We start from the raw sequence: 27,500 nt of genomic DNA, 5'->3' as shown, positions 1-27,500 counted from the left end.
GCTGAAATCAGACACAAACTTAACATCTGAGAGGATTGTAACTATGGTGCCTTTCAGATGCTATTGGATTATTGATGGTTACAGACGTAGCAGTACATTATCATTACATCTTTCATCCAAAATCCTTCAGCTATCTCACTGAAGTATATCCATTGTCTTAGTTAAGCTGCCATCTTTTCTATGTTTTCCATTACTATTCTCAGTACAAATCCTTGTCTTGAAAATCTATATATGTCATTTTATCTAAATATGCCATGCCTAGCAACAGGGCTTTCAGGAAAAGTGCATTAAATCTTAGATTTGGTAGATATGGAAAGTAAACAGTTTTAAGTAATGTAGGTGTCAAAGCTGAGAATATATTGTGGTATACAAGTTTTGATTAGAAATTTGATATAAATCAATTATTTTTTTGGTTATTTTTCAGGATTGATTGGCAATGAAGGGCCACAGAAACCTAACTTACTGGGAGTGAACATGGTTCATCAAGATGACAGCTACAATGTAGACCTTAACTATAAAGCAACATCAATACAATCACCATTTAATGATTCCCTCAAAAATATAAGAGTACAAGACTACAATATTAAAACAGAGGAAAACCAAAGTTCCATAAGCCCTAAGCCAACGACAAGCCAACACATATCACCGGAAATTAATGCATTTGGTACTAGACTTCATAGTTCTTTGGTGGAAGGAAACATTCACAGTCATGAAGACAATGATGGGTTTTCAGGTGATTCCACTGTAAGAAAATCCCAAATGTCTAAAACGCTGTATTCAACATTGGGAGCCCAGCTATCAGATGATTTTTTCTTCCCAACAGTAGAAATTCCAACAGCAGTACAAGAAGCTGATAGGAAAGGGAATGAAAGTCTATATACTAATTTTCAGGAAAGACAAGGCAGAGAGAAGACTTTCTCTGAAAAGTTGGCATTACCTGTAAAAGAGAGCAAGGACCAACCTAAAGCAAAAGAATCACATATATCACATAATTTTAATGCATTGCCAACAAATGTTCCTGACATTATCTTTAGACAACAGAATACTGATGTGCTGAATACACTTCCACTTTCAAATCATGATAACCATCTTCAAAGCGAAACAACGGACACTATCTCTCACCCAACAATTTACACAAGTAACCTTCAAGAGCTAGACAAAAGGAGTCAAGATGTAACTCTGCCAAATCCATTATCACCAAAAAATACAAACCCTCCGCCATCACTTATATACAGTGCTGTTAAGAATAGAGAAAGTCAAGCCTCAGATTTAAACAATCAAGTAGAGGTCACAGATTCTAATGAAGCCCTGCATATAACTCAGTTGGTAACTGAGGTGAACAAAGTTTGGACCACAGCTACAGAACATATTAACTCCATTTGGGAAACTGACCATACTTCTGTTGACAATTCAATCAAATTTAACACACACTTTCATGTGACTGCGGATTCTAGTGTGGAAATTTTAAGGCAAACATCAAAACCTCATCTGAATCTTAACACACAGGCAACATTAACATCATCTACATTACAAGGACAGGAATATTCTCCAGAATATTTAGGTAACCTGGTAACTGAACCAACAAAGCTTGTGAAAGAATCAAGCAATCCACCTTCAAAAGACGTTTATGGAGCAGAAGAAAATAATTCTAAGAACAGTTCTCTTGTCTTGTCTACTTCTGACCCTGGCACTAATGTTCTTCATCCACTGTTGGAGTCCACAGAAAGCAGCGATTTAGAGGAAGCAGTGTCGCTGGAGAAGGAAAGTGAAGTAGGAAGTGGTGGAGAAGACAGTGCTCAGTGGTTATTTGAAGATCACAGTGCACAAGGTACATTCTGTATTTTTACCTATTTTTTTAAATGCCTATATTCTGCCTCTTTTTACACAGTACAGTTCATAAGTGGGAAAAGTGGTGCCCAAGAGGGTTTCAGAATGTACTCTCCTACCCTTGGTCTCTGAAGTTCAACAAAATAGCTGTTGGATGGACATTCACTTATCTAATTGCCCCATGTTGCCCCCAGCCTCCCCACTAATCTAAAGCATTCATTCTTATAATACATATTTGTCATCCCTTAAACTGATGCACAGTTCCCATTGTAGGACCAACAGGCCACCCTACCAAATATCTGCTCCAACAGCTCCTGCAGCTACCCTCCCAGCTCCATCTCTCAACCTTTCTTATATACGCTGCTGACCAATCCTCTTTTTTTTTTTATAAGCTACTGTCCTCTACGAGAAAGAGTTGATTAGGCACCCTTGGAAACCTCTATTTTTGTATGACAAGCACTATTCCCTCACCACTGAAAAGGAGTGCTTGTCATATCATGGCACCCAAAGCATTAGCATTATTTTTTTAATCTATTCATTTTGCCTCCACCCCACGAGGGTTCCTACTTTACCCCTCATCCCCATCCTGGCACAGTACTGTAGCTACTACTTATGGATGAACTGTTTCATTCTATTTACTTCCAACCTATATCTTCTGTATATGCTTGTGCAGCGAGCCCCTAAAAAGATAGTGCAGAGGATAGGAGTGGTAATGGCCCTGATGAGATGATGTCTCACAGCGTACTCCATCAGGTTGTTGCTCCCTGAGGATATGTGCAGTGAAATAGTGGTTTCAGGAATCGGGTCATAACTAAAATTATAAAAGTCTCTCTTTAGTTTAGTGCAAAATAGGAGTTGTAATACATTCAGCAGTAGTTCTATACAGTGTAATTTATCTTCCCAGATGATAAGGTATGGTGGCTGCCAAAGTGACAGATGATTGCACCTCAGGTATGCTATCTTGCTGATGTTTCTCTCCTGAACTTTTGGTTAACAGTAAGCTGGCTGTAGGTGTCCACTGTGAAATGCAGGCTTTTGAGTTGTTCTGGCCTGGATGTGATCTAAGATGATGGGTGTCTGAGCCATAGTCCCTCACCTGCAGAAGGATCTGTATAGCTATGGTAGCTGGTCACTCTGCTGACCATAAAAGCTGTGTTTTTGCAAATATATGTAGTTTTGGGATCTTTCAGTTTCTATGAAGTAGTGGTCTCACAGATGAGCTAGTCCTCTGGTCCCTAAGGCCCTTAGAGCAGGTGCAATAGGACGTGCTGCCTCACTCCTCACAGTTGTATCTACCCCTCCCTTTCTTGACAGGAAACACGACCAGTGGGCGGAATGGGGTGGTTAGTCCCGTCTCTATGCATACCTCATCTGCTTGTGTACAGTGCAAATATGACATATCATTACAAACCTTACATAATAAACTAACATTTGCAGATACCCCCAGGTCTGGGTTACTGCAATTCCACTTGGCTTGGTTATCTAAGATGGAGGAAGTCAGTATTGGAAAATAGGGATTGATTACAGATTTTGGATAAATTCTGATGTATAAATATGCTAAAAAAAAAAATCATACTGGGTACTTGATGTCTTCTCACTTCCATTCTTGTAATATAGCTCATTAACTAGAATAATAAACATATAAACAGTTTCACGGCCATTGAGGGACTGCATACATCGTAAGCACCATGCTAGATATGAAAGGATGTTCTTTTATAATGTATATAGCTTTTAATATACTTGGCGATATAAAACAGCTAAAATGTTTTTGTATGTTTTCATTATATGCATGTTCTTATGGGGATTAGTTATAAAGTCCATTAAAAAAGTGATGGTTGAATGAAAAAACAACAACTCTACTGTGGAACCCAATTAACCTTTTACTGCACCATTCTTTTCCCTAGCAGTATATACATTTAGCACTAGTAGATCCATACGTCCAGGTGACACTGTTTCCATAGCAACCATGGCTATTCTCTGTAATCTCCGCCAATCAAGAAGGGAGAATATCACAGCTGCTTTCTGTTAATGAGGCCCAGCGAGCCCATTTCAAGCCTGTCGTAAATTGAATAAGGGTTGTATACTCCCTGTAAATATTCCCAAAATAACTACGTCATTTGTATCCACGAGTCTTGACATTTATGGCAGTTGCTTCCGCATGTTGATTATTAGTAGAGAGATTTACAATATACCCTCAATGATATGACACATTTGGCAAACTATAGTCCAAAACGGCAGAACCAATTTCCCTCTCCTTCCTGTTGGTGAGTTATGAATTATGAATTAGTCAGACATGGACATTTACCCCTAGCTTAAAAACCAATGTTAAATTTTCACATCCAGTGAAAAAATGATATGCAAAATAATTAGTGATGAGCGGGAGGTGCCATATTCGATTTCGTGATATTTCGCAAATATTGGATTGAATATTCGTCTTATATTCGTCGAATATTCGTCATTATTCTATTTATCGCCAATAATATGCGATTAAATTATTGCGATTTTCTTTTAACTGTATAAGGCAACTGTCCTATTGGTTGGCTATGGCTAGGGAATATATTCGTTATTTAGAATATTCGCATTTATTTTTCCAATCTGTATAGTTGTTCGCATACTCCTCCCCGACAAGCTTCCCCGTCACCATGGGAAAGCCTGTGGGTTAGAAAATACCATTGGATCTGAGTTTTCCCTGAGATCGTGAAAACTCAGATCCGATGGTATATTCTAACCCACAGGCGTTTCCATGGTGACGGGGACGCTTGTCAGGGAGGAGTATGCCAAAGTGAAATAACAGTACAGATTGAAAAAAAAAAAAGACGAATATTCTAAATAACGAATATATTCGCCATATTGCTATAACTTCGTTTTTTAGAATATTCGCCATATTCGTCATATTCTAAAACACAAAGGTATAGCAATATAGCGAATATTCGTGAAATACACATATAGACTGCAATTTAGCTAATATAGTGCTATAATTCGAATTTTTTTGTCTCTTCTGAAGTTCAGATTTGGAAAAAATGTACACTATAAAAAAAAAATACTATAGCACTATATTAGCTAAATTGCAGTCTATATGTGTATTTCACGAATATTCGCTATATTGCTATAACTTCGTGTTTTAGAATATGACGAATATTCTAAAAAACGAAGTTATAGCAATAGAGCGAATATATTCGTTATTTAAAATATTCGTCTTTTTTTTTTTTCCAATCTGTACGGTCGTTCGCATACTCCTCCCCGACAAGCGTCCCCGTCACCATGGAAACGCCTGTGGGTTAAAATATACCATCAGATCTGAGTTTTCACGATCTCAGGGAAAACTCAGATCCGATGGTATTTTCTAACCCACAAGCGTTCCCATGGTGACGGGGACGCTTGTCAGGGAGGAGTATGCGAACGACCGTACAGATTGGAAAAAAAATGCAAATATTCTAAATAACTAATATATTCCCTATATTGCTATATATTCGTTTTTTAGAATATTCGTCATTTTATTTTCCATATGAAAACATGATTCCTTCCTGCTTAAGTTGCTTGTGGGCCAATGACTCATTGACCCACAAGAAAGAAGCAGGGAGGAATCATGTTTTCAGATGTTAAAAAATGACGAATATTCGATATAGCGAATATATAGCACTATATTCGTGAATTAGCGAAGTTGCGATATTCGCAATAAATATTCGCTATTCGAATATTCGCACTCAACACTAAAAATAATTACTGTTAGGTTAATTTCTAGAGTATCCTACCAATATGAGATCCATTGACACAGTAAGCTAGGACTAAGCATGATCACATACAGAATAAAGTCAGGTCCATAAATATTGGGACATCGACACAATTCTAACATTTTTGGCTCCATACACCACCACAATGGATTTGAAATGAAACAAACAAGATGAGCTTTAACTGCAGACTGACAGCTTTAATTTGAGGGTATTTACATCCAAATCAGGTGAACAGTGTAGGAATTACAACAGTTTGCATCTATGCCTCCCACTTGTTCAGGGACCAAAAGTAATGGGACAATTGGCTTCTCAGCTGTTCCATGGCCAGGTGTGTGTTATTCCCTCATTATCCCAATTACAATTAGTAGATAAAAGTTCCAGAGTTCATTTCAAGTGTGCTATTTGCATTTGGAATCTGTTGCTGTCAACTCTCAAGATGAGATCCAAAGAGCTGTCACTATCAGTGAAGCAAGCCATCATTAGGCTGAAAAAACAAAACAAACCCATCAGAGAGATAGCAAAAACATTAGGCGTGGCCAAAACAACTGTTTGGAACATTCTTAAAAAGAAGGAACGCAGCGGTGAGCTCAGCAACACCAAAAGACCCGGAAGACCACGGAAAACAACTGTGGTTGATGACTGAAGAATTCTTTCCCTGGTGAAGAAAACACCCTTCACAACAGTTGGCCAGATCAAGAACACTCTCCAGGAGGTAGGTGTATGTGTGTCAAAGTCAACAATCAAGACAAGACTTAACCAGAGTGAATACAGAGGGTTCACCACAAAATGTAAACCATTGGTGAGCCTCAAAAACAGGAAGGTCAGATTAGAGTTTGCCAAACGACATCTAAAAAAGCCTTCACAGTTCTGGAACAACATCCTATGGACAGATGAGACCAAGATCAACTTGTACCAGAGTGATGGGAAAAGAAGAGTATGGAGAAGAAGGCTCCATTCACACATCCGCAATTCCGTTCCGCATTTTGCGAAACGGAATTGCGGACCCATTAATTCATATGGGACCGCACGATGTGCGGCCCGGATCCGGAATTACGGGCCCGCACTTCCGGGTCCGCAATTCTGATCCTGAAAAAATTAGAACATGTCCTATTCTTGTCCGCAATAGCGGACAAGAATAGGCAAATTCTATTAGTGCCGGCGATGTGCGGTCCGCAAAATGCGGAACGCACATTGCCAGTTTCCGTGTTTTGCGGATAAAACACACACGGATGTGTGAATGGACCCGAAAAGGAACTGCTCATGATCCTAAGCATACCACCTCATCAGTGAAGCATGGTGGTGGTAGTGTCATGGCATGGGCATGTATGGCTGCCAATGGAACTGGTTCTCTTGTATTTATTGATGATGTGACTGCTGACAAAAGTAGCAGGATGAATTCTGAAGTGTTTCGGGCAATATTATCTGCTCATATTCAGCCAAATGCTTCAGAACTCATTGGACGGTGCTTCACAGTGCAGATGGACAATGACCCAAAGCATAATGCAAAAGCAACCAAAGAGTTTTTTAAGGGAAAGAAGTGGAATGTTATGCAATGGCCAAGTCAATCACCTGACCTGAATCCGATTGAGCATGCATTTCACTTGCTGAAGACAAAACTGAAGGGAAAATGCCCCAAGAACAAGCAGGAACTGAAGACAGTTGCAGTAGAGGCCTGGCAGAGCATCATCAGGGATGAAACCCAATGTCTGGTGATGTCTATGCATTCCAGACTTCAGGCTGTAATTGACTGCAAAGGATTTGCAACCAAGTATTAAAAAGTGACAGTTTGATTTATGATTATTATTATGTCCCATTACTTTTGGTTCCTTAACAAGTGGGAGGCACATATGCAAACTGTTGTAATTCCTACACCGTTCACCTGATTTGGATGTAAATGCCCTCAAATTAAAGCTGACAGTCTGCAGTTAAAGCACATCTTGTTCGTTTCATTTCAAATCCATTGTGGTGGTGTATAGAGCCAAAAATGTTAGAATTGTGTCAATGTCCCAATATTTATGGACCTGACTGTAGGTAGTATTTGGCACGTCACAGGAGTGAGCCAGCAATGTTCCCTACCCAGAGTGCCCAGTATGTCGACATTTTAGTGGCAGTGCTTGACAATATCATTTTCTTCATTGCTCCATTTTATAGTTATAAAAAAAGTGTCATGCATATCTGAACAAAACTGTGTGCAAATAGGTGAGTAATGATGATACTATGGCCAATTTACCTAGGAGATAGACAGACCTAGGAAAAGGGTGTGCACACAAGTAAAAATTTACATATTGATGCTCTGGACATTAGGAATTCATATGTTAATTATGGGCATCATATGTTCAGTAGACTCCCATAGCTTTAGGAGTAAGAAATATCCAGTCAGAACAAGCCTGCAGTGAATGATAGATATGGCAAGAACTGAAAGGCACGGTTCTGCTTTATTTAGCAAGACCAGAAAAGCAGTTTAAAACCATGCCTGACTTAAAAGTGTTGTCTTCTCATACACAACTCTTTTTTGTATGATCCCAAAAATATAATATATATATATATATATATATATATCCTGATGGAACTACCCCTTTAGGGTGTGGTCTACTTGATGGATGGAGTCTAAGGTACAGCACAATCCATGCCTGATGGCTTCTGAGATGTAAATCCAGCAATGGATGTCAAATGAAAGTAAGAAAAGCTCTAGGAATGTGATGTCTTGTACTGTAATCTTTCCAGTATCTTTATATTTTACACTGGAGGATGCACTAAGACTTATTAATACTGTCTTGAATTTAAACAGTTTAAAACTTGACCTTGCAGGGAGACGATGCACCAAATTTATAATACTGGCACATGCTGTGTGAAGGGCATCTTGCGAGACATAGTAGATTTCTCTTCCTCATCCAAGCTCTTGCTTTACTTCTTTAGACCGGTATTTTGCTCCAAAATCGTGTGGCACATTAAAGCTGTTTCCCATGCCCTTTCTTAGGGTCCATTCACACGTCCACAAAATGGGTCCGCATCTGTTCCGCAATTTTGCGGAACAGGTGCGGACCTATTCATTTTTAATGGGGCCAGAATGTGCTGTCCACATCCGCACTTCCGTTCCGCAAAAAAATAGAACATGTCCTATTCTTGTCCACAATTGTGGACAGGAAAAGGCATTTTCTATGAGAGTGCTGGTGATGTGCGGTCTGCAAAATGCGGAACGCACATTGCCGGTGTCCGTGTTTTGCGGATCCTCAATTTGCAGATCCGCAAAACACATACGGACGTGTGAATGGACCCTTAGACACATTTCAAAACTGTCTAGTCAGTCATAAAAAGTGTCTAAAACAAATCTTTTGCAAGCATGAACAAGAAACTGACACAGAAGGAGAGAGGACCCTGACCACAAACATGGTCGTTCAGAAAGGCATCAGTGAAAATGGCAGTTAAAAACTGACATTTCCCCTGTTTTTAACAGCTTTTTTTTCCACAGTTTTCCCTTTTTTGGTGTGACTGTAACCTTACAATCTTATTGTTTCTATTAATCATGTTTCCTTAATGGCTCAGTTGATGAATCCAGATGAGTTTACATCTTGTAGTCCTAATAATTTCCTGCTCATCGGTGTTTCCTTTCTCTTCACTGTCTCTCATTTGTCTCCATATTTTATTACCTAAGTCTCTTTCCACCTATTTGTCTCTTTTCTATTTTCAGCTCCCATTCTACTCCCTCGTGTTCAGAGTCCCATTTATCACTGTCCTTGTCACAATTACTCTGTACTTTCTTATTGTCCTTTCTTCTTGCGGCTGTTTGCACATCTTCCAGCAACTTCTGGCAAATTTGTTCTTGGTCACAAAGCAAAGAATGGCAGATAGTGTTAACCCATGCATTACAGTATTTACCTTGCCAAACTCTGCTGTGTATTAGTGTTGAGCGCGAATATTCGAATTGCGAATTTTTTTCTCGAATATCGCAATTTCGAGATTTCGCGAATATTTAGAATATCGTTCTATATATTCGCGAAATCGAATATTCTTTTTTTTTCTTTTTTTTTTTATTATATTTTTTTCTTTCCCACTTCCCTAAAGTTGTTCTTACCTGTCCTTTGGATTCCTGGCTTCCTGGCTGCTCCAGTCAGTGGCGTTTTCAACTTACTGCTATATTCCATATTAGCTAAATTACAATCTAATCTATATGTGTATTTTACGAAATTTCGCAATAGTCGCAATTGCGATGCGAGTAATATAACAAGAAATATTCGCATGAAGATTTCAACTTAGCACTGCTATACTCCATATTCTAGCCTAATATGGAATATAGCTGTGCTAAGTTAGCACTGCTATATTCCATATTAGGCTAGAATATGGAGTATAGCAGTGCTAAGTTGAAATCTTCATGCGAATATTTCGTGTTATATTAGTCGCATCGCAATTTCGACTTTTTCAAATGTTCTTAATATTGCTCTAACTTCGTCTTTTAGAAATTTCGTAATATTGCTCTAACTTCGTCTCTTAGAATATTACGAATATTCTAAAAGACGAAGTTAGAGCAATATTACGAAATTTCGTAAAATACACATATAGATTGTAATTTAGCTAATATAGTGCTATAATCCCTTTTTTTTCCTGTAATTTTTTTTTGCCTCTTCTGAACTTAAGTTTTGTAAAATATGTACACTATTAAAAAATATTACTATAGCAGTATATTAGCTTAAATACAATCTATGTGTATTTTACGAAATTTCGTAATATTGCTCTAACTTCGTCTTTTAGAATATTACGAATATTCTAAAAGACGAAGTTAGAGCAATATTAAGAACATTTGCAAAAGTCGAAATTGCGATGCGAGTAATATAACACGAAATAGTCGCATGAAGATTTCAACTTAGCACAGCTATATTCCATATTCTAGCCTAATATGGAATATAGCAGTGCTAACTTAGCACAGCTATATTCCATATTAGGCTAGAATATGGAATATAGCAGTGCTAAGTTTAAATCTTCATGCGACTATTTCGTGTTATATTACTCGCATCGCAATTTCGACTTTTGCAAATGTTCTTAATATTGCTCTAACTTCGTCTTTTAGAATATTCGTAATATTCTAAGAGACGAAGTTAGAGCAATATTACGAAATTTCGTAAAATACACATATTAGCCTAGCCATAGTCATTAGCATAGGAACGTTGCCTTATACTATCAAGATAAATTTTCGCAATATGCGAAAAAATAATTTCGCGATAATTGGAATAATTGCGAATATTCGATTTCGACGAATATAACACGAATATTCATGCGAATATTCGTGAAATATCGCGAAATCGAATATGGCACCTCCCGCTCATCACTACTGTGTATAACATACAGTATACCATGCATATGACGTTTTAAATGTCTTAAAAAGTAGTAGCCTCATCAGAGTCAACTAATCAGATTCTGAAATCAGAATCTGATTTCGCCAGGGAACATGTTGCCATACAGGTACAATCCTGATCAAAAGTTTAAGACCACTTGAAAAATGGCAAAAAATCATATTTTACATTGTTGGATCTTAACAAGGTTCCAAGTAGAGCTTCAACATGCAACAAGAAGAAATGAGAGTGAGACAAAACATTTTTTGAGCATTCAATTAATTGAAAATAACGATTAAACTGAAACAGGTTGTTTTTCAACTGATCAAAATTTTAGGACCACATGCCTTTAAAATGCCAAATCTGTGCAAAGATGTGGATTCATTGTCATTTTCTGTCAGGTAGTCACACGTTGTGATGGCAAAGGCAAAAAAACTCCCTTTTTGAAAGTGGTCGGGTTGTTGAACTGCATAAGCAAGGTCTCTCACAGCGCGCCATCGCTGCTGAGGTGGGACGCAGTAAGACAGTCATTTGGAATTTCTTAAATGATCCTGAGGGTTATGGAACAAAAAAGTCAAGTGGAAGACCCCAAAAAAATTCATCAGCACTGAGCCGGAGGCTCCAATTGGCTGTCCGTCAAGACACTGGACGATCCTCGACCCAAATTAAGGCCCTTACTGGTGCTGACTGCAGCCCCATAACCATCAGACGGCATCTGAAGGGCTTCAAAAACAAAAAACGGCTTCAAAGACCTCGTCTCCTTGAATGCCACAGAACTGCTCGTTTAGACTTTGCAAGAGAGCACCAAACATGGGACATTCAAAGGTGGAAGAAAGTTTTATTCTCTGATGAGAAAAAATTAAAACTTGATGGTCCTGATGTTACTGGCATGACAAGCAGATCCCACCTGAGATGTTTTCTATGCGCCACAGTGGAGGGGGCGCCATAATGGTCTGGGGTGCTTTTTCCTTCAATGGAACAATGGAGCTTCAGGAAGTGCAGGGGCGTCAAACGGCCGCTGGCTACTGTATGTCCAGATGTTGCAGAGAGCATTCCTCATGACTGAGGGCCCTCGTTTGTGTGGTAACGACTGGGTTTTTCAACAGGACAACGCTACAGTGCACAATGCCCGCAGGACAAGGGACTTCTTCCAGGAGAATAACATCACTCTTTTGGCCCATCCTGCGTGTTCCCCTGATCTAAATCTAATTGAGAACCTTTGGGGATGGATGGCAAGGGAAGTTTACAAAAATGGACAACAGTTCCAGACAGTAGATGGCCTTCGTGCGGCCGTCTTCACCACTTGGAGAAATGTTCCCGCTCACCTCATGGAAACGTTTGCATCAAGCATGCCGAAACGAATTTTGGAAGTGATAAACAATAACGGCGGAGCTAATCATTACTGAGTTCATGTTTGGAAGTTGGATTTCTGTTTAGTTTTTTTTTGGAGGTGTGGTCCTAAACTTTTGATCAGCTGGAAAACAGCCTGTTTCAGTTTATTCGTTGTTTTCATTAAATTGAATGCTCAAAAACTGTTTTGTCTCACTCCCATTTCTTCTTGTTGCATGTTGAAGCTCTACTTGGAACCTTGTTAAGATCCAGCCATGCTAAATATGATTTTTTTGCCATTTTTCAAGTGGTCTTAAACTTTTGATCAGGACTGTATTTCCACTACAATAGCCTCTGCAGAAGAAGTATCAGGAGTGTAACTATAGGGTAACTACAGAGTTCAGGAGGGCACCTGTGGCCATTGAGCATCCGATCATTATGTACCTGAAGTGCGGCCATCAAGAGGGCTTGAGTGGCCCCCTGGGCATCGGCCCACCGGGAAATCTCCCTGTAAGGTGTATGGCCAATCCGCCCCTGGCCATCATACGTCTCCATACAGTGAAGAAGATTGCAGCATGTAAATGCAGCCCCTTCCCCAGCCCACTGACAAGCAGGGAATTATCGGGAATGAGCTATCTTTTCCCGATAACTGCCTGCTACATGTAATTCCGTCTTTACCCTTCTGAGAAATGCAGCATTACATGGCAGCCATTTGAATTAGGGCTCATTCAGATGACCGTATATTTCTGTCTTCAATTTTGCAGAACGGATGTGAACCCATTCATTTCAATGGGGCCACAAAAGAAGTGGACAGCACACTGTGTGCTGCCCTCATCTGTAGTTCCGTTCCACGGCCACGCAAAAAAGATAGAGCATGTCCTATTCTTGTCTGCAATTGGGGACAAGAATAGGCATTTCTATAATTCTATCTGATTAGCTGTTTGAAGGAGCTGCACGCTAGTGCGAGAGCTGCGTTCTCTTCACTGTTTACCTGCACGCTGTCTACATTGTACTGGTGGTGCAGGGTCATTACAGCTTTCTCTCCCATTCACTTGAATGGGACGAACAGCTCTAATTACACTGCACCACCACTACTATATAGACAGCATGCAGGTAAACACGAAGAGGACGCACAACCAGAATACCCCTTTAAAGAGGACCTGTCAGCATGACATGTCACTTGTAGCTTCTATTCTTATGTCTGTATGTTGTGTCATTCCTTTATTATTTCTACTAGAAGTTATGAATGAATTGCTAGCAGTCTGCAGTAAGGGTACAGGCAGGTGGTAACCAGTTAGGCGTGTGTACCTGCACAGTCTGACTCTATCCAATCAGTGCTGCCATTTTCAGACTGTGCAGGTACACACCCTCAACTGGTTACCTCCCCTCAGTACCCTTACTGCAGACTGCTAGCAATTCATTCATAACTTCTAGTAGAAATAATAAAGTAACGCACAGCACACAGCCATAAGAATAGATGTTCCAGAACTGTTATTACATGGAGAATGCATGTAGGTATTAAAACAGACATGTCAGGAGAGGGGACAGCGGTCCTCTTTAAGGGGTTATAAAGCCCAAAATGAGGAAACTGCTGCATACCAGGGATTTTCTAACTATGTGATATATAATCCTTCTATATTTGCTGGACTTTCAGTTTACCCTGTGACGTATTTTAAGTTTGAAGCTGAATTGTGCTGAGTGACAGTGGAACTGGAGAATATAGAAAGTCAAGGGGGTTGCTCTTTTGTCTTCTTTTGTGCTCACCATTTCTTACAGATGAAAAATGAGAACAATAACCTGCAGACAGCAATGGACTGCATACAGCTTAACAAATAGTAAGGAGAATCTTGATAGGCCATTTATCGTTTGCCCATTTTCTCTACTGATATTAAAAGGGGTTGTCTCATCATGGACAATGGGGGCATATTGCTAGGATATGCCCCCATTGTCTTATAGGTGAACCACCTCTGGGACCCGCACCTATATCGAGAACGGAGCCCCACAAGTGAAGAAGGGCGCACTGCGCCTGCACAGCCGCCATCCATTCATTTTCTATGTGGCCGGCGAAAATAGATGAGCGCTGGCTCGGCTATCTCCGTCTGCTCCATAGAAATTAATGGGAGCAGGGGCTGCGCATGCGTGGTACGCTCCCATTCACTTATATGGGGAGCCGGCTTGTTAATGGCCGGACCGGAGTCCTCCAGCCACCACCTTGCGGGGCTATGTTCTCAATATAGGTGCGGGTCCCAGCAGTGGGACCTGCACCTATAAGACAATGGGGGCATATCCTAGCGATATACCCCCATTGTCTATGATGAGACAACCCCTTTAAGGTTTCTTTATAATTTACTACCCTATCCTGAATAAAAGCAACCTGCATAACTTACCTCTCTGGGAAATTCTACAACCTACAATAACTCAGCTTCCACTTCACTGCCATATGAACAATGTCTTCTGTATTACCCCTGGGAGCACTAAATTTTGTAAATAGTTTTGTATTGTTACAGATATTTTATTGTGTTTCATGGCCATAGTTACCCGAAGATTTATGGTTTGCAAGAGTTAGGCAGGAATAGGGCTAACAAACCTGTCCCCCCCTCTTGGTAGTAGTGGGCTGGTCCTGCTTCTTGCCAAATGGGGAAGTTCCTGTGAGTACTGCATGTGGGGAGGAAGCACAAGTCAGAGCTCCTGCTCCTATTACCAATTGTCCAGATATATCACTTACTCTTCTGCCAAGTGAAGTCTTGAGAAGAATGACAGCAGTGTGAACTGCTATAATCAGCATCTCCAGACACTTCTGCAAGGTGAGGGATTACAGCAGAGACACCTATCACCCAGAACATTACTAGGTTACTAGTACTAAAGTGCCGCCATCCAACCTGCCTCCATAATCATTACTGGTGCAAGAGAAGTTTTGCACTTGAAATCTGCTGCTACTGAATGTATTTGACGTACTAGTTGCACTTAGTGAAAAGACTTTGTTGCATTTAATTCTGGCCTCATTCTTTAGTGCTACATTTCCACTGCACCGATCCCCAGGGAGAAACGGCCTGAGGGAGTACACCATGATACAACACTTCATCAGAACCACTACCACTCCCATCCTCTGCACCAGCTCCTCCGGGGCTTGCTGCACTCCCCTTACCTCTTGTCTCCTTCCCCCTTCCCTTGTAGATTGCAAGCCCTCCTTGACAAGGTCCTTTTCCCCTCTGTACCAGTCTGTCATTAAGTTAGTTCATGCTTATTGTACTTAATATGTATATAAACCTCTTTTCCTATGTACAATGCCCTGGAAAAATAAATAATAATCATAACACACCTGCACATTGAGAAGTGCAATCTTCTGTAAATGTTTAGCATTATCAATATTGTATTGGCCCAGAAGCTGCCCAATTTAGTGATAGGTATCACCTTTTGTGTCTGTTCCTGGTGTCCTCCAAAACTGACCCATCTGTGAACAGAGTAGAGAAACGGCAGGGAATTTCATTTTGTGGAGGTTAAGGCCATATTACACTGGCAGATGAATCAATGAGGCGATTGTCAGCAGGGAAGAGTTCCTTCCTGGCAATCGCTTGCTCGCTGGTGGAGGAGACCACTGCTATTACATGCAACAATCTACTTCTCAGTATGGGAACGAGCGATCATTAATGCCATCGCTGGTCCCCATACTGAATCGCTGTTTGCCGGCAGCAGAGTACTGATTACATGGCACGATGTGCCTCCAGCAAATGATTATTTTTAAACATGAAAGTGGATAAATTGATGTATGAAGGCACACTCACATTTGGTGTTGGACGGAATGAAAGTAAATGTACACCGATTGTAAACAGATATATTGGGGCATAGAGATAAACAGTGTGTTGTAAAAGGATAAAACTTTTATTTAACAATAGTACTACTAAATTACCTTTTGGTCAAAACATGATAAAATAACATACAATAAAAAGTATGCAATTAAGATATGGAGGGTCCTCTTTTGATTGTATACAGCATGTGTACCGGTACATGCACTAGATGCTGAACCTTGGATGCTATGTACAAACTAATTGCATAAAGTGCCTAGTGCCAGCTGATTACATGGAAGTGCTGGATGCAAGTTGAGTACACAAAGGTATATTGCATGCTGAGTACACAGAAGATAATGATTCAATATGGCGTATATTAATACTTCAAATACTGGATATACGCTGAGTGCAATAAAGTGCCAAGTGCTTGCTGAATACATAAAAGTGCTAAGTACACAGAGGTATATTACACGCTGAGTACACAGGAGGTAATCATTACATGTATCAATACATCAAATGCAGGATATGGGCTTAGTGCATAAAGTGCCAGGTGCTTGATGGATACAGAAAAGTGCTGAGTGCAAGCTGGATAATAGCTGAATACACAAAAGTTGAGTGCACGCTGAGTACACAAAAATGTATGTTTTAATATTTGATCGTTATGATTTGGTGAGCACTGGATATTCCACAATAAAAAGCATGCAGGACACGCTAAAGTTCTTTCACACCTGCGTTCGGGTGTCCGCTTGTGAGCTCCGTTTGAAGGGGCTCACAAGCGGCCCCAAACGCATCCGTCCTGCCCTAATGCATTCTGAGTGGATGCGGATCCGCTGAGAATGCATCAGTCTGGCAGCGTTCAGGTGTCCGCTTGCTGAGCGGAGGCTGAACGCTGCTTGCAGCGTTCGGGTGTCCGCCTGGCCGTGCGGAGGCAAGCGGATCCGTCCAGACTTACAATGTAAGTCAATGGGGACGGATCCGTTTGAAGATGACACAATATGGCTCAATCTTCAAGCGGATCCGTCCCCCATTGACTTTCAATGTAAAGTCTGGACGGATCCGTTCAGGCTACTTTCACACTTAGAAATTTTTTTCAACTATAATGCAGACGGATCCGTTCTGAACGGATCCAAACGTCTGCATTATAGGAGCGGATCCGTCTGAGCAGACATCAGACGGACCCGCTCTGAACGGTAGTGTGAAAGTAGCAAGTAGTTCAGTACTTAATTACTATGTGTGTCAGGCTATGTTGCTCTCAAATGTTCATGCTGTAGGAGTATACAGAAAATGTTGCGATCATTGATGCTTAAAACATAATGTATTCCAATTGGAGGTTTAGTACTTTACCACTGCACACCGCTTGAATCATCCCGATAGTCTGTTGTTTCTTTGCCTTGCAAAAACCTGCGCGGCATCACACGTGGTCAGTCGCCCCTCCACTTGGCGTCCCAAGTGACAGAGGCGGGGCGGTACATCACTCACTAAAAGAGTTGTGATTCGTCCTTGGTTCCGGGCTATGAAAAATTTGTAAAATTGAGCAGTTTGTTGATAGTCCAGCAGTAGATAAAAAATATTTCCAGTGGTCTTGACTTGTATATCCCTCACTATTCCTTCTACCAAACGCGTTTCGGAGCTCGTTTCTGCTCCTTCCTCAGTGGCTTATAGTTGTATAATGGAACCAGTGTTTTTTTTTTTAAATAGTCTTCTTCAAGTGGGTGGTACGTCTTCTTGAAATTCTGGAAAGGATTTTTGTGTTTTTGGTGCAATTGTAGTAATAGATGTCTAAAACATTTTTTTCTCATGTTACCAACTTAGCAGTTCAAACACAAATTTTTTTTGGGTTGTCTGTAGATTAGTGACACATTTCTTAATATACTCTGTAAAATAATGTTAAGTAGTAAAAATCCATGAAAAATATGATAAAATTACATTGTTGTCGTGCGTACATAAAAAATTGTAAAATTTGCTATAAAATTTATTATAAAGAGCTAATTTAGAACATTTTTTATAAAAAACGCGGGTGCGTTTTAGATGCAGTTTGGATGCGTTTGTTATACTTTGTTCATTGCCATCATCATATAGTCACTCTACACTGTCTTTAGTGAGTTCCTCTTAATTTAGGATAAACATACATGAAAAATATATTAGTTTTGTGAATTATGTATAAACATTTAATTTATTATATGGTCTTTGAAGTGCATGTTAAAAGGACATAGAAACCTAAAAATTTGCGGAAGATGTTAGTTGAAGAGATGAATGTTTAAGAGATGAAAGTTGTAGTGGTGATGAGTGGGAGGACGGACCTCTCAAGGAGAGGAGATAGAGGTGCTGGAAAACAGCCGGACCTATATTTCTCGTCCCTAAGGGGCACCCCCTCCAATCTGTGTCATGTTATAAGAATCCAAAATTTTCGAGTTCTGCATTGAGGCCTGCGGGCAATATGGTGTCAAATTCAAAAATTCGTCTTGATTCAACCCATGCCTCGACATATTGTCTATATGGTTCCCTCCTCTCCATGGTTTGTGAATCCTCTCAAGAGCTATGACTATCAGTGATGCTGGGTCACTGTTGTGATGTGCTTTGTAGTGCTTTGATACTGAATATTGTTCATATCCCTTCTTGATATTTGCAATGTGTTCGGCTATTCTCTTTTTCATTGGTCTTTTGGTCCTGCCTATGTATTGTTTATGACATGGACATTCTAACATGTATATGACATCAGTGGTATTACACGTTAGGCAGTCATCAATTTGGTGACTGAAAGAGTTTTGCGTAGAGTGGACTTGTGTTGTCTTTTTGGGAAAGTTTGTTGTTTTGCAGTTACTGCAGCGGCCACATCTAAAAAATCCTTTTAGTGAAAGCCAATTGTCAGATGTTCCTTTCTTCTTCTGTTTTATTGTTGGGGCTATCTTAATTCCTAAATTGGGAGCTTTAGTGTATACAATTGATGGTGATGTATTTACCAATGGACCAATAGTTTTATCTTTTAATAATTTAAATGTTTACACATAATTCACAAAACTAAGATATTTTTCATGTATGTTGAACCTAATTTAGGAGTAAACTCACTAAAGACGGTGCAGGGTGACTGTATGATGATGGCAATAAACAAAATATAACAAACACATCCAAACCGCATCTAAAACACACCTGCGTTTTTTATAACAAATGTTCTAAGTTAGCTCTTTATAATAAATTTTATAGCAAATTTTACAATTTTCTATGTACGCATGACGACAATGTAATTTTATCATATTTTTCATGGATTTTTACTACTTAACATTATTTTACTGAGTATATTAAAAAATGTGTCACTAATCTACAGACAACCAAAAATATTTTTGTGTTTGAACTGCTAAGTTGATAACATGAGAAAAAACACATCTATTACTACAATTGCACCAAAAACACAAAAATCCAGTCCGGAATTTCAAGAAAACGTAATTAAACAAATGTACCACCCACTTGAAGAAGTCTATTTAAAACCCCCCCCACTCGTTCCATTATACAACTATAAGCCACTGAGGAAGGAGCAGAAACGAGCTCCGAAACGCGTTTGGTAGAAGGAATAGTGAGGGATATACAAGTCAAGACCACTGGAAATATTTATTATCTACTGCTGGACTATCAACAAATCGCTCGATTTTACAAATTGCCGCATTTGCCGCGAACCAAGGACGAATCACAACTCTTTTAGTGAGTGACGTACCGCCCCGCCTCTGTCACGCCAAGGAGGTGCGACTGACAATGTGGGACGCCGCGTAGGTCCTTGCAGGGCAAAGAAACAACAGACGATCGGGACGATTCAAGCGGCGTGCAGTGGTAAAGTACTAAACCCCCAATTGGGGTACAACATTATGTTTTAAGCATCAATGATCGCAAAAATTTCTGTATACTCCTACAGCATGAACATTTGAGAGCAACATAGCCTGACACACATAGTAATTAAGTACTGAACTACTAACTCAGTGACTAAGCACTAAAACACTAACTTTAGCGCGTCCTGCGTGCTTTTTATTGTGGAATATCCAGCGCTCACCAAATCATAACGATCAAATATTGAAACATCAATTTTTGTGTACTCAGCGTGCACTCAACTTTTGTGTATTCAGCTATTATCCAGCTTGCACTCAGCACTTTTATGTATCCATCAAGCACCTGGCACTTTATGCACTAAGCCTATATCCTGCATTTGATGTATTGATACATATAATGATTACCTCCTGTGTACTCAGCGTGTAATATACCTCTGTGTACTTAGCACTTTTATGTATTCAGCAAGCACTTGGCACTTTATTGCACTCAGGGTATATCTAGTATTTAAAGTTTTAATATACGCAATATTGAACCATTATCTTCTGTGTACTCAGCGTGCAATATACCTTTGTGTACTCGGCTTGCATCCAGCACTTCCATGTAATCAGCCGGCACTAGGCACTTTATACAATTAGTTTGTACATAGCATCCAAGGTTCAGCATCTAGTGCATGTACCGGTACACATGCTGCATACAATCAAAGGAGGACCCTCCATATCTTAATTGCATAGCATCTAAGGTTCAGCATTTAGTGCATGTACACATGCTACATACAACCGAAGGAGGACCCTCCATATCTTAATTGCATACTTTTTATTGTATGTTATTTTATCATGTTTTGACCAAAAGGTAATTTAGTAGTACTATTGTTTAAATAAAAGTTTTATCCTTTTCAACACACTGTTTATCTCTATGCCCCAATATATCTGTTTACAATCGGTGTACATTTACTTTCATTCCGTGCAACACCAAATGTGAGTGTGCCTTCATACATCAATTTATCCACTTTCATCCACTAAACGGCTTCTGGGTGTGCGGATGATAGAGCACCTCTACCCATACTACATAACTGGTGAGCCACTAAACAATTATTTTTCTTATTTTTAAACATCTTGAAAGACTCTGATTGCCCGATGAATCATTCATTGGATAATCGGCTGCAGTATTACACTGCCAGATCATCGCTAACGAGCGTTCATACGACCACTTGTTAGCGATGATCTTAGCGATTATCTGCCAGTGTAATAGGGCCTGTAGTCTGAGATCCCATAAGCTGTTTATGTATTTAATATGCTAATGGGTTGCAGACTGTTCGCTAGTAATTGCACATATTTGTGCCTACTAATGGGCTGCAGTGGGAGCTATTCGCTTAATTGCTTATATTGCACTTCCCTAACATTTAACTTACAAGCCTCCATTCTAGATACAATTTATAAGTGAAACATTTAAATGAGAAATAAATATAAGCGCACCGTACAAATGCCAATCCATCGACCAGATCCTTGCGCGCATTCGGCGCAAGCTGGCAGCCTGCGAGCGCCTTTACCTCACTGCGCCTGCGCTGAATGCTGAACGGCGCGACATTTCACCAGAGCACAGGGCTAGCAGACAGATGCGAGCGCTGCCTGGCCCTGTCAACCAGGACTTGGAGGAAGGCGACAAAGGTGGGAGAACTGAGCCTCTAGGAGCAGGAACAACCCCCCCCTACCCCCCCCCCCCCCCCCCCGCTCCTAGAGGCTAATTAGCATATTATAAACGTTAGATTTCTGGCATAATGGGGGCATAGATAAAAGTAGGAATAGGCTAGTTAGGTTTAGTTGACATTAGCACATTGCTAATGTCAGCTAGCTTAATAGGGTTAAATCTGGTGACAGAAACCCTTTAAGATAAAAAGTTAGACACAATAAAAAATGTTGGGGCAGATTTACTTTTGTAGTTGTGCCAAAATTCTGACTTTAGTTGAACCAGAATTTTTGGCACAAAATTAATTAATTTGTGCCTAGAAGAACAGACGCTTGATAGAAAATGGTTCAAATGTCTCTAGTAAATATGTAGCAACTGTGTCAGGTTGAAAAATGTGCCAGATATGTTAATGGCATGCAACACTTTTTAGTTGCAAAATGCTGGTCTAAACTGTAGAAGTGGTCTGAAGAAGGAACCCAAGTTTAACATTCACCTAATATGCACAAAATCCATCAAGCAGTGGTGCATGTTCTAACTGCCCCTTCGCCATTCGTCCTGTCTAAATTTTAGACAGAATTAGTAAATCCTCCCATTATATACATACCACATTATCGATTTTATGTTATTAAAGGGGATGTGTCACAACATTTATTAATATTAAAACAGCTGACAGGCGAGATGTGCGCATGTCAGCTGAATGTAATGGTGTTGGTCACATCTCCTTAGGTGGCTGCATTCAGCCAAAATCGGTGTTTTATAATACGTAAATGTGCCCCTTGGTGCAACGAGGTCAGTGCCATTGTGCCCAGAAGCTCTGCTCCCTATCTCCTATGCCACGCCTCCAATCATAGGCTGACAGGCCAGGCTGTGAAAACATATTGACGCCTGGCCCTGAAGTCTCCGCCACCATAGGAGATAGGGAGTGAAAACTTTGGGTGCACGGCACTGCCCTCATTTAAATGAGGGGATCATTTACATATTATAAAGCAGCGATTTTCTACAGATTTCTGCCACCTAAGGAGATGGTACCAGCAGCTTTACATTCAGCTGACATACACACATCTCGCATGTCATCTGGATTAATGCGATAAATGTGGTCACAAGTGTCCTTTAATTATCGCACAGCATAATAATACAATTTGCACTTATCATAGTGAATTTTATGATATCAATGACCACTTCTTTATCTTGTAGGTGAGCCTCAGCCATGTTCTCACAGCCCTTGCCTGCACATGGGGACCTGTCAATCTAATGAGAGCACATATAGCTGCATTTGTCACAAGGGGTACACTGGAGAGAACTGCGAGATTGGTATGTACAGTGCTCAGTCATATTAGTATTTTTTTTAAAGGGAATTTGAATTCTCTATCTTAGTGATGAAAATCAGTAGATGCTATCATTAGTGAGGCTTTTGCATATACAGTTTACTGTGGAGTAATCATGGGACAATGTAACAAGACTGTCTAGTAATGCTTGATGAGTAGTCCTAATATAAGAACAGTCTATTGCCACTACGCTGTAATAAATGTTATATATATATATATATATATACATATATATATATATATATATATATATATATATATATATATATATATATAGAGCGAGAAGAAAAAAAGATTCGGTGGCACCAGTGAACGGGCTCAGGTGCAAGGTCCAAGGGAATTAGCTCCTCACCCTTAATATACGTATGAAATCGGACAGCACTCCAAGACTTGAAAAGACGTGATGTATTTATTCACCCATGTGGAACAAATGCAACGTTTCAGCTCACAACTGAGCCTTTATATATATATATATATAGAACAAAAATCGGACTGCACTCCAGAAGACTCTTCAATAAGTCAATGTGTTTTATTCACCCATGAAGTGGCAAAGAGCGACGTTTCGGCTCATACATGAGCCTTTCTCAAGCATTAGTACAAAATGAAAAGCACACATATAAAGGTGTATCAATCAAGGCAATCAGAGCAAAGACATAATTTGTAAAAAAAAAAAAAAGTACAAGTACAAAATGTGTCAAAATACATAAAAAAATCTATGATCATCCCCAACGGGTAAAGTGACATGTGAATATGATGAATCAAATACAGGTATGTCTTGTCTGAAGCTTGCTGCTACACCCAGCTTTTTCACAGTCTGATATTGTCCATCCCTCTCATCTCTCCTTCTAAATCCTGGTATGTCTTGTCTGGACTATTAATGTCTCTTTCCCTGCTGGATTTGTTGAGTATTTGTTTACATTGACTATTTCACCCCTGTATCGGGTCCTCCTTGATTAGGCCAAATGTACCCCTTCCCCTCTTGGTCACACCTGATTGAACACTGAGTGGTATAAATCTAAGGTCCTAGGTCTTTTCAGACCTTGGTCTTTCCAAATACAACATCTCTCAAGTGCAACTCTTAAGTGCACAGACTGAATTATACCAGAATTGGACCAGAAGGGGACCACAGGTAATTATGTTTATGTTTCATTTTTTCATCTTACTGTTCCCACTTATCAACAACCTCCTGAAATACCCCCACGTTCATTCACCCAGCAAGAAACTATTCATCTCTCCCTCCATCTTACCTTCTCATCTGACAGCTTGCACAAACCTGCTTGGCAACATAAAACACTTCCTTCCCAAACACACACAGATACCTCCTGCCCTCTCCTATTCTCACCTATTAACACTTTCTCTGCTTCTCCTTACTGCTGGTGATATCTCTCCAAATCCAGGCCCCCCTCAGCAAATCCCCACTATCACCTCTACGTCCCAATACAAATCTCCTTCTACAAATTTCTGCAACCCCTTAAACCTAATAACCATTCCTGTGACCCCTGCTCCTTTGGTTCCTCTTGCAGGAGCATTATGGAACGCACGCTCTGTCTGTAACAAACTGTCGTACATTCATGAACTTTTCATCTCTCAAAACCTTTCCTTTCTGGGTCTCACAGAAACATGGCTGACATCCTCTGACACCTCCTCCCCTGCTGCACTCTCATATAGTGGATTTCAATTCACTCACACCCCCCGCCCCGGCTGAAACATGGTGGAGGAGTTGGTCTTCTCCTATCAGACACCTGCTCCTACAGCCCAACTCCATGGCCACCCTCCATTATGCTCACCTCATTTGAAGTACACTCTGTTCGCATGTACTCTCCCTCCAACCTCCAAGTAGCCGTCATTTACCGCCCCCCAGGCCCAGCCACCATCTTTCTTGACCACTTTAACACCTGGCTACAACACTTTCTTTCTGCCGACATCCCCACTATCATCATGGGTGACTTCAACATCCTTATTGACACCTGCCACTCAGCCGCCTCTAAACTCCTATCGCTCTCTTCCTCTTTCGGCCTATCACAGTGGTCTTCAGTTCCCACCCACAGAGATGGTCACACTGGATCTTATCTTTACCCGCCTCTGCTCCCTATCTAACCTTTCTAATTCGCCTCTCCCCCTATCCGACCACAACCTACTCACCTTCTCTTCATTGGTCACTTCTGCTGCTCCCCCGGTCCACACACCCGCAGGAACCTTAAACATCTAGACTTTCGCTTGCTTTCTGACTCTCTTCTCCCACTCTCTACCATCTGTTCCCTCCAAGACCCAGATGCTGCTACCACCCTATATAACACCACAATAAGTACAGCTCTGGACACTGTTGCCCCCCTCACACACAACAAAACCTGAAAAATTAACAGACAATCCTGGCACACCAACCTGACCAAAAAACTCAGACAAGCTTCCAGGACTGCTGAGTGGCGATGGAAGAAATCCCATTCAAAAGATCATTTCACCGCATACAAGCAATCCCTCCTCATATTCAAATCCTCACTCGCTGATGCAAAACAGGCCTACTTCTCATCTCTCATATTTTCCCTGGCCCACAGCCCTAAACAACTTTTTAGCACTTTGAACTCCCTTCTCCGTCCCCCAGCACCCCCACCCTCTCCTCTCTTCTCAGCTGAGGACTTTGCCAAATATTTCAAACAAAAGATAGTCAACATCAGAGAAAGCTTGACTACACAGTCCCCACAGACCCTCTACACAACTGCTCAGTCCTCTTCTCCCAAAACCCGCTTCTCCACCATTACAGAAGAAAAACTCTCCACTCTACTCTCCAGATCACATCTCACCACCTGTGCACTTGACCCAATCCCATCCCACCTCATTCCTAACCTCACCACAGGGTTTATCCCAGCCCTAACTCATCTCTTCAGCCTATCAATAACCTCTGGTGTCTTCCCCTCTGCTTTTAAACACGCTACCATTACACCCATCCTCAAAAAGCCTTCACTTGACCCATCTTCTTTGTCCAGTTATCGCCCCATATCACTGCTTCCCTATGCCTCAAAGCTACTTGAACAACATGTCCATTCTGAACTGTCCTCTCACCTTTCCTCCTGCTCCATCTTTGACCGCCTACAATCTGGCTTCCGACCCCACCATTCAACTGAGACTGCCCTCACCAAAGTTACCAATGACCTACTGACAGCCAAAACCAAGAAACAATACTCTGTCCTCCTTCTCCTTGACCTGGTATAGTAAGGACCAGCACTCGCTTCAGTAATAATTTCAAATAGATTTAATGGTCACATACAAATGATAAGTGACGCGTGCGTTTCGGCTACTGTGAGCCTTTGTCAAAACCTTGACCTGTCATCTGCCTTAGACACTGTTGACAACTCCCTTCTGTTGCAAACTCTCTCATCTCTTGGCATCACTGACCTGGCCCTCTCCTGGATCACATCATACCTCACAGACCGGACATTTAGCGTCTCCCACTCCCGCACCACCTCCTCGTCTCATTCCCTCTCTGTTGGTGTCCCGCAAGGCTCTGTCCTAGGACCCCTGCTCTTCTCTAGCTACACTTTTGGCCTGGGACAGCTCATAGAGTCCCATGGCTTTCAGTATCACTCCTATGCTGACAACACACAAATCTACCTCTCCGGTCCAGACATCACCACCTTACAATCCAGAATCCCACAATGTCTATCTTTTATATCATCCTTCTTCTCCTCTCGCTTTCTAAAACTTAACATGGATAAAACAGAATTCATCCTCTTTCCCCCATCTTGCTCAACCCCCCCAACAGACCTATCTATCACGATCAATGGCTGCACACTCTCCCCGGTCAACCAAGTCCGCTTCCTTGGAGTGACCTTGGATTCTGCCCTCTTCAGACCACACATCCAAGCACTTTCTACCACCTGCCGCCTCCAACTCAAAAACATCTCCCGCATCCGTGCTTTCCTTAACTTTGAATCGGCGAAAATGCTTGTACATGCTCTCATCATCTCCCGCCTAGACTACTGCAACACTCTCCTCTGTGGCCTTCCATCTAGCACTCTCGCACCCCTCCAATCTATCCTCAACTCTGCTGCCCGACTAATCCACCTCTCACCCTATTACTCCTCTGCCTCTCCACTCTGCCAATCCCTTCACTGGCTCCCCATTGCCCAGCGAATTCACTTCACCGTCAACACCGTCACCCTTGTAACTGCCGCCATATTCAAGAAGGGAACATTGCCAGATCTCTTTTTTGTAATTCATCATTGCAGCCAAAGACTTTCACAATCATATAAGACCAGTCACTGTGGATAAATTCCACTGACAAGCAGGTTAGGCGAGTAACCACCTTTTCCAAGATGGATAACCCAAACCCAATCGGCGCCCCAATGTTGCCAGCATGTCAGTGCTAGCCACATTACGGGTCCCCGTCCTGCCCCAACTCGTGACTAAGAGGGTTCTCCTCTATTAGCTGTGACATAATTGGTCGTTGGATATATAAAGCTCTAAAGGGATACCATACTGGCAACATAAGCACTTGAACTAAACAAAACAAAACATTGTCTCATCAAAACAAAGAGGGAACTACCTCCATGTAATGCAGGCGGGGCACACAAAAGGAACCTCAAAATTAAAAACCAATAAGATGTTATAGCAGAATTGTACTTTATTGGGGGCTCTTCATCCAACGTCCATGCTCATTACTCATCCAAAATACCTTCTCCCAGATGT

The 27,500-nt window shown here is 40.9% G+C and overlaps 1 protein-coding gene across 1 annotated transcript in view; it reads left to right on the top strand.

Moving 5' to 3' along the window:
- The window catches only part of NCAN (neurocan), a 194,811-nt gene that overhangs the window by 98,589 nt on the left and 68,722 nt on the right, over nt 1-27,500 (top strand). The window contains exon 9 of the mRNA XM_040419794.1: nt 22,698-22,803. Within this exon, the coding sequence (XP_040275728.1) occupies nt 22,698-22,803 (106 nt within the window). The remainder of the gene's footprint in view (nt 1-22,697; nt 22,804-27,500) is intronic.

Source organism: Bufo bufo, chromosome 2, assembly GCF_905171765.1.
Source record: "Bufo bufo chromosome 2, aBufBuf1.1, whole genome shotgun sequence".
Classification (NCBI taxonomy): Eukaryota; Metazoa; Chordata; class Amphibia; order Anura; family Bufonidae; genus Bufo; species Bufo bufo.
The sequence above is the reverse complement of the archived record's forward strand: the minus strand, read 5'-3'. Positions and strand labels throughout refer to the sequence as shown.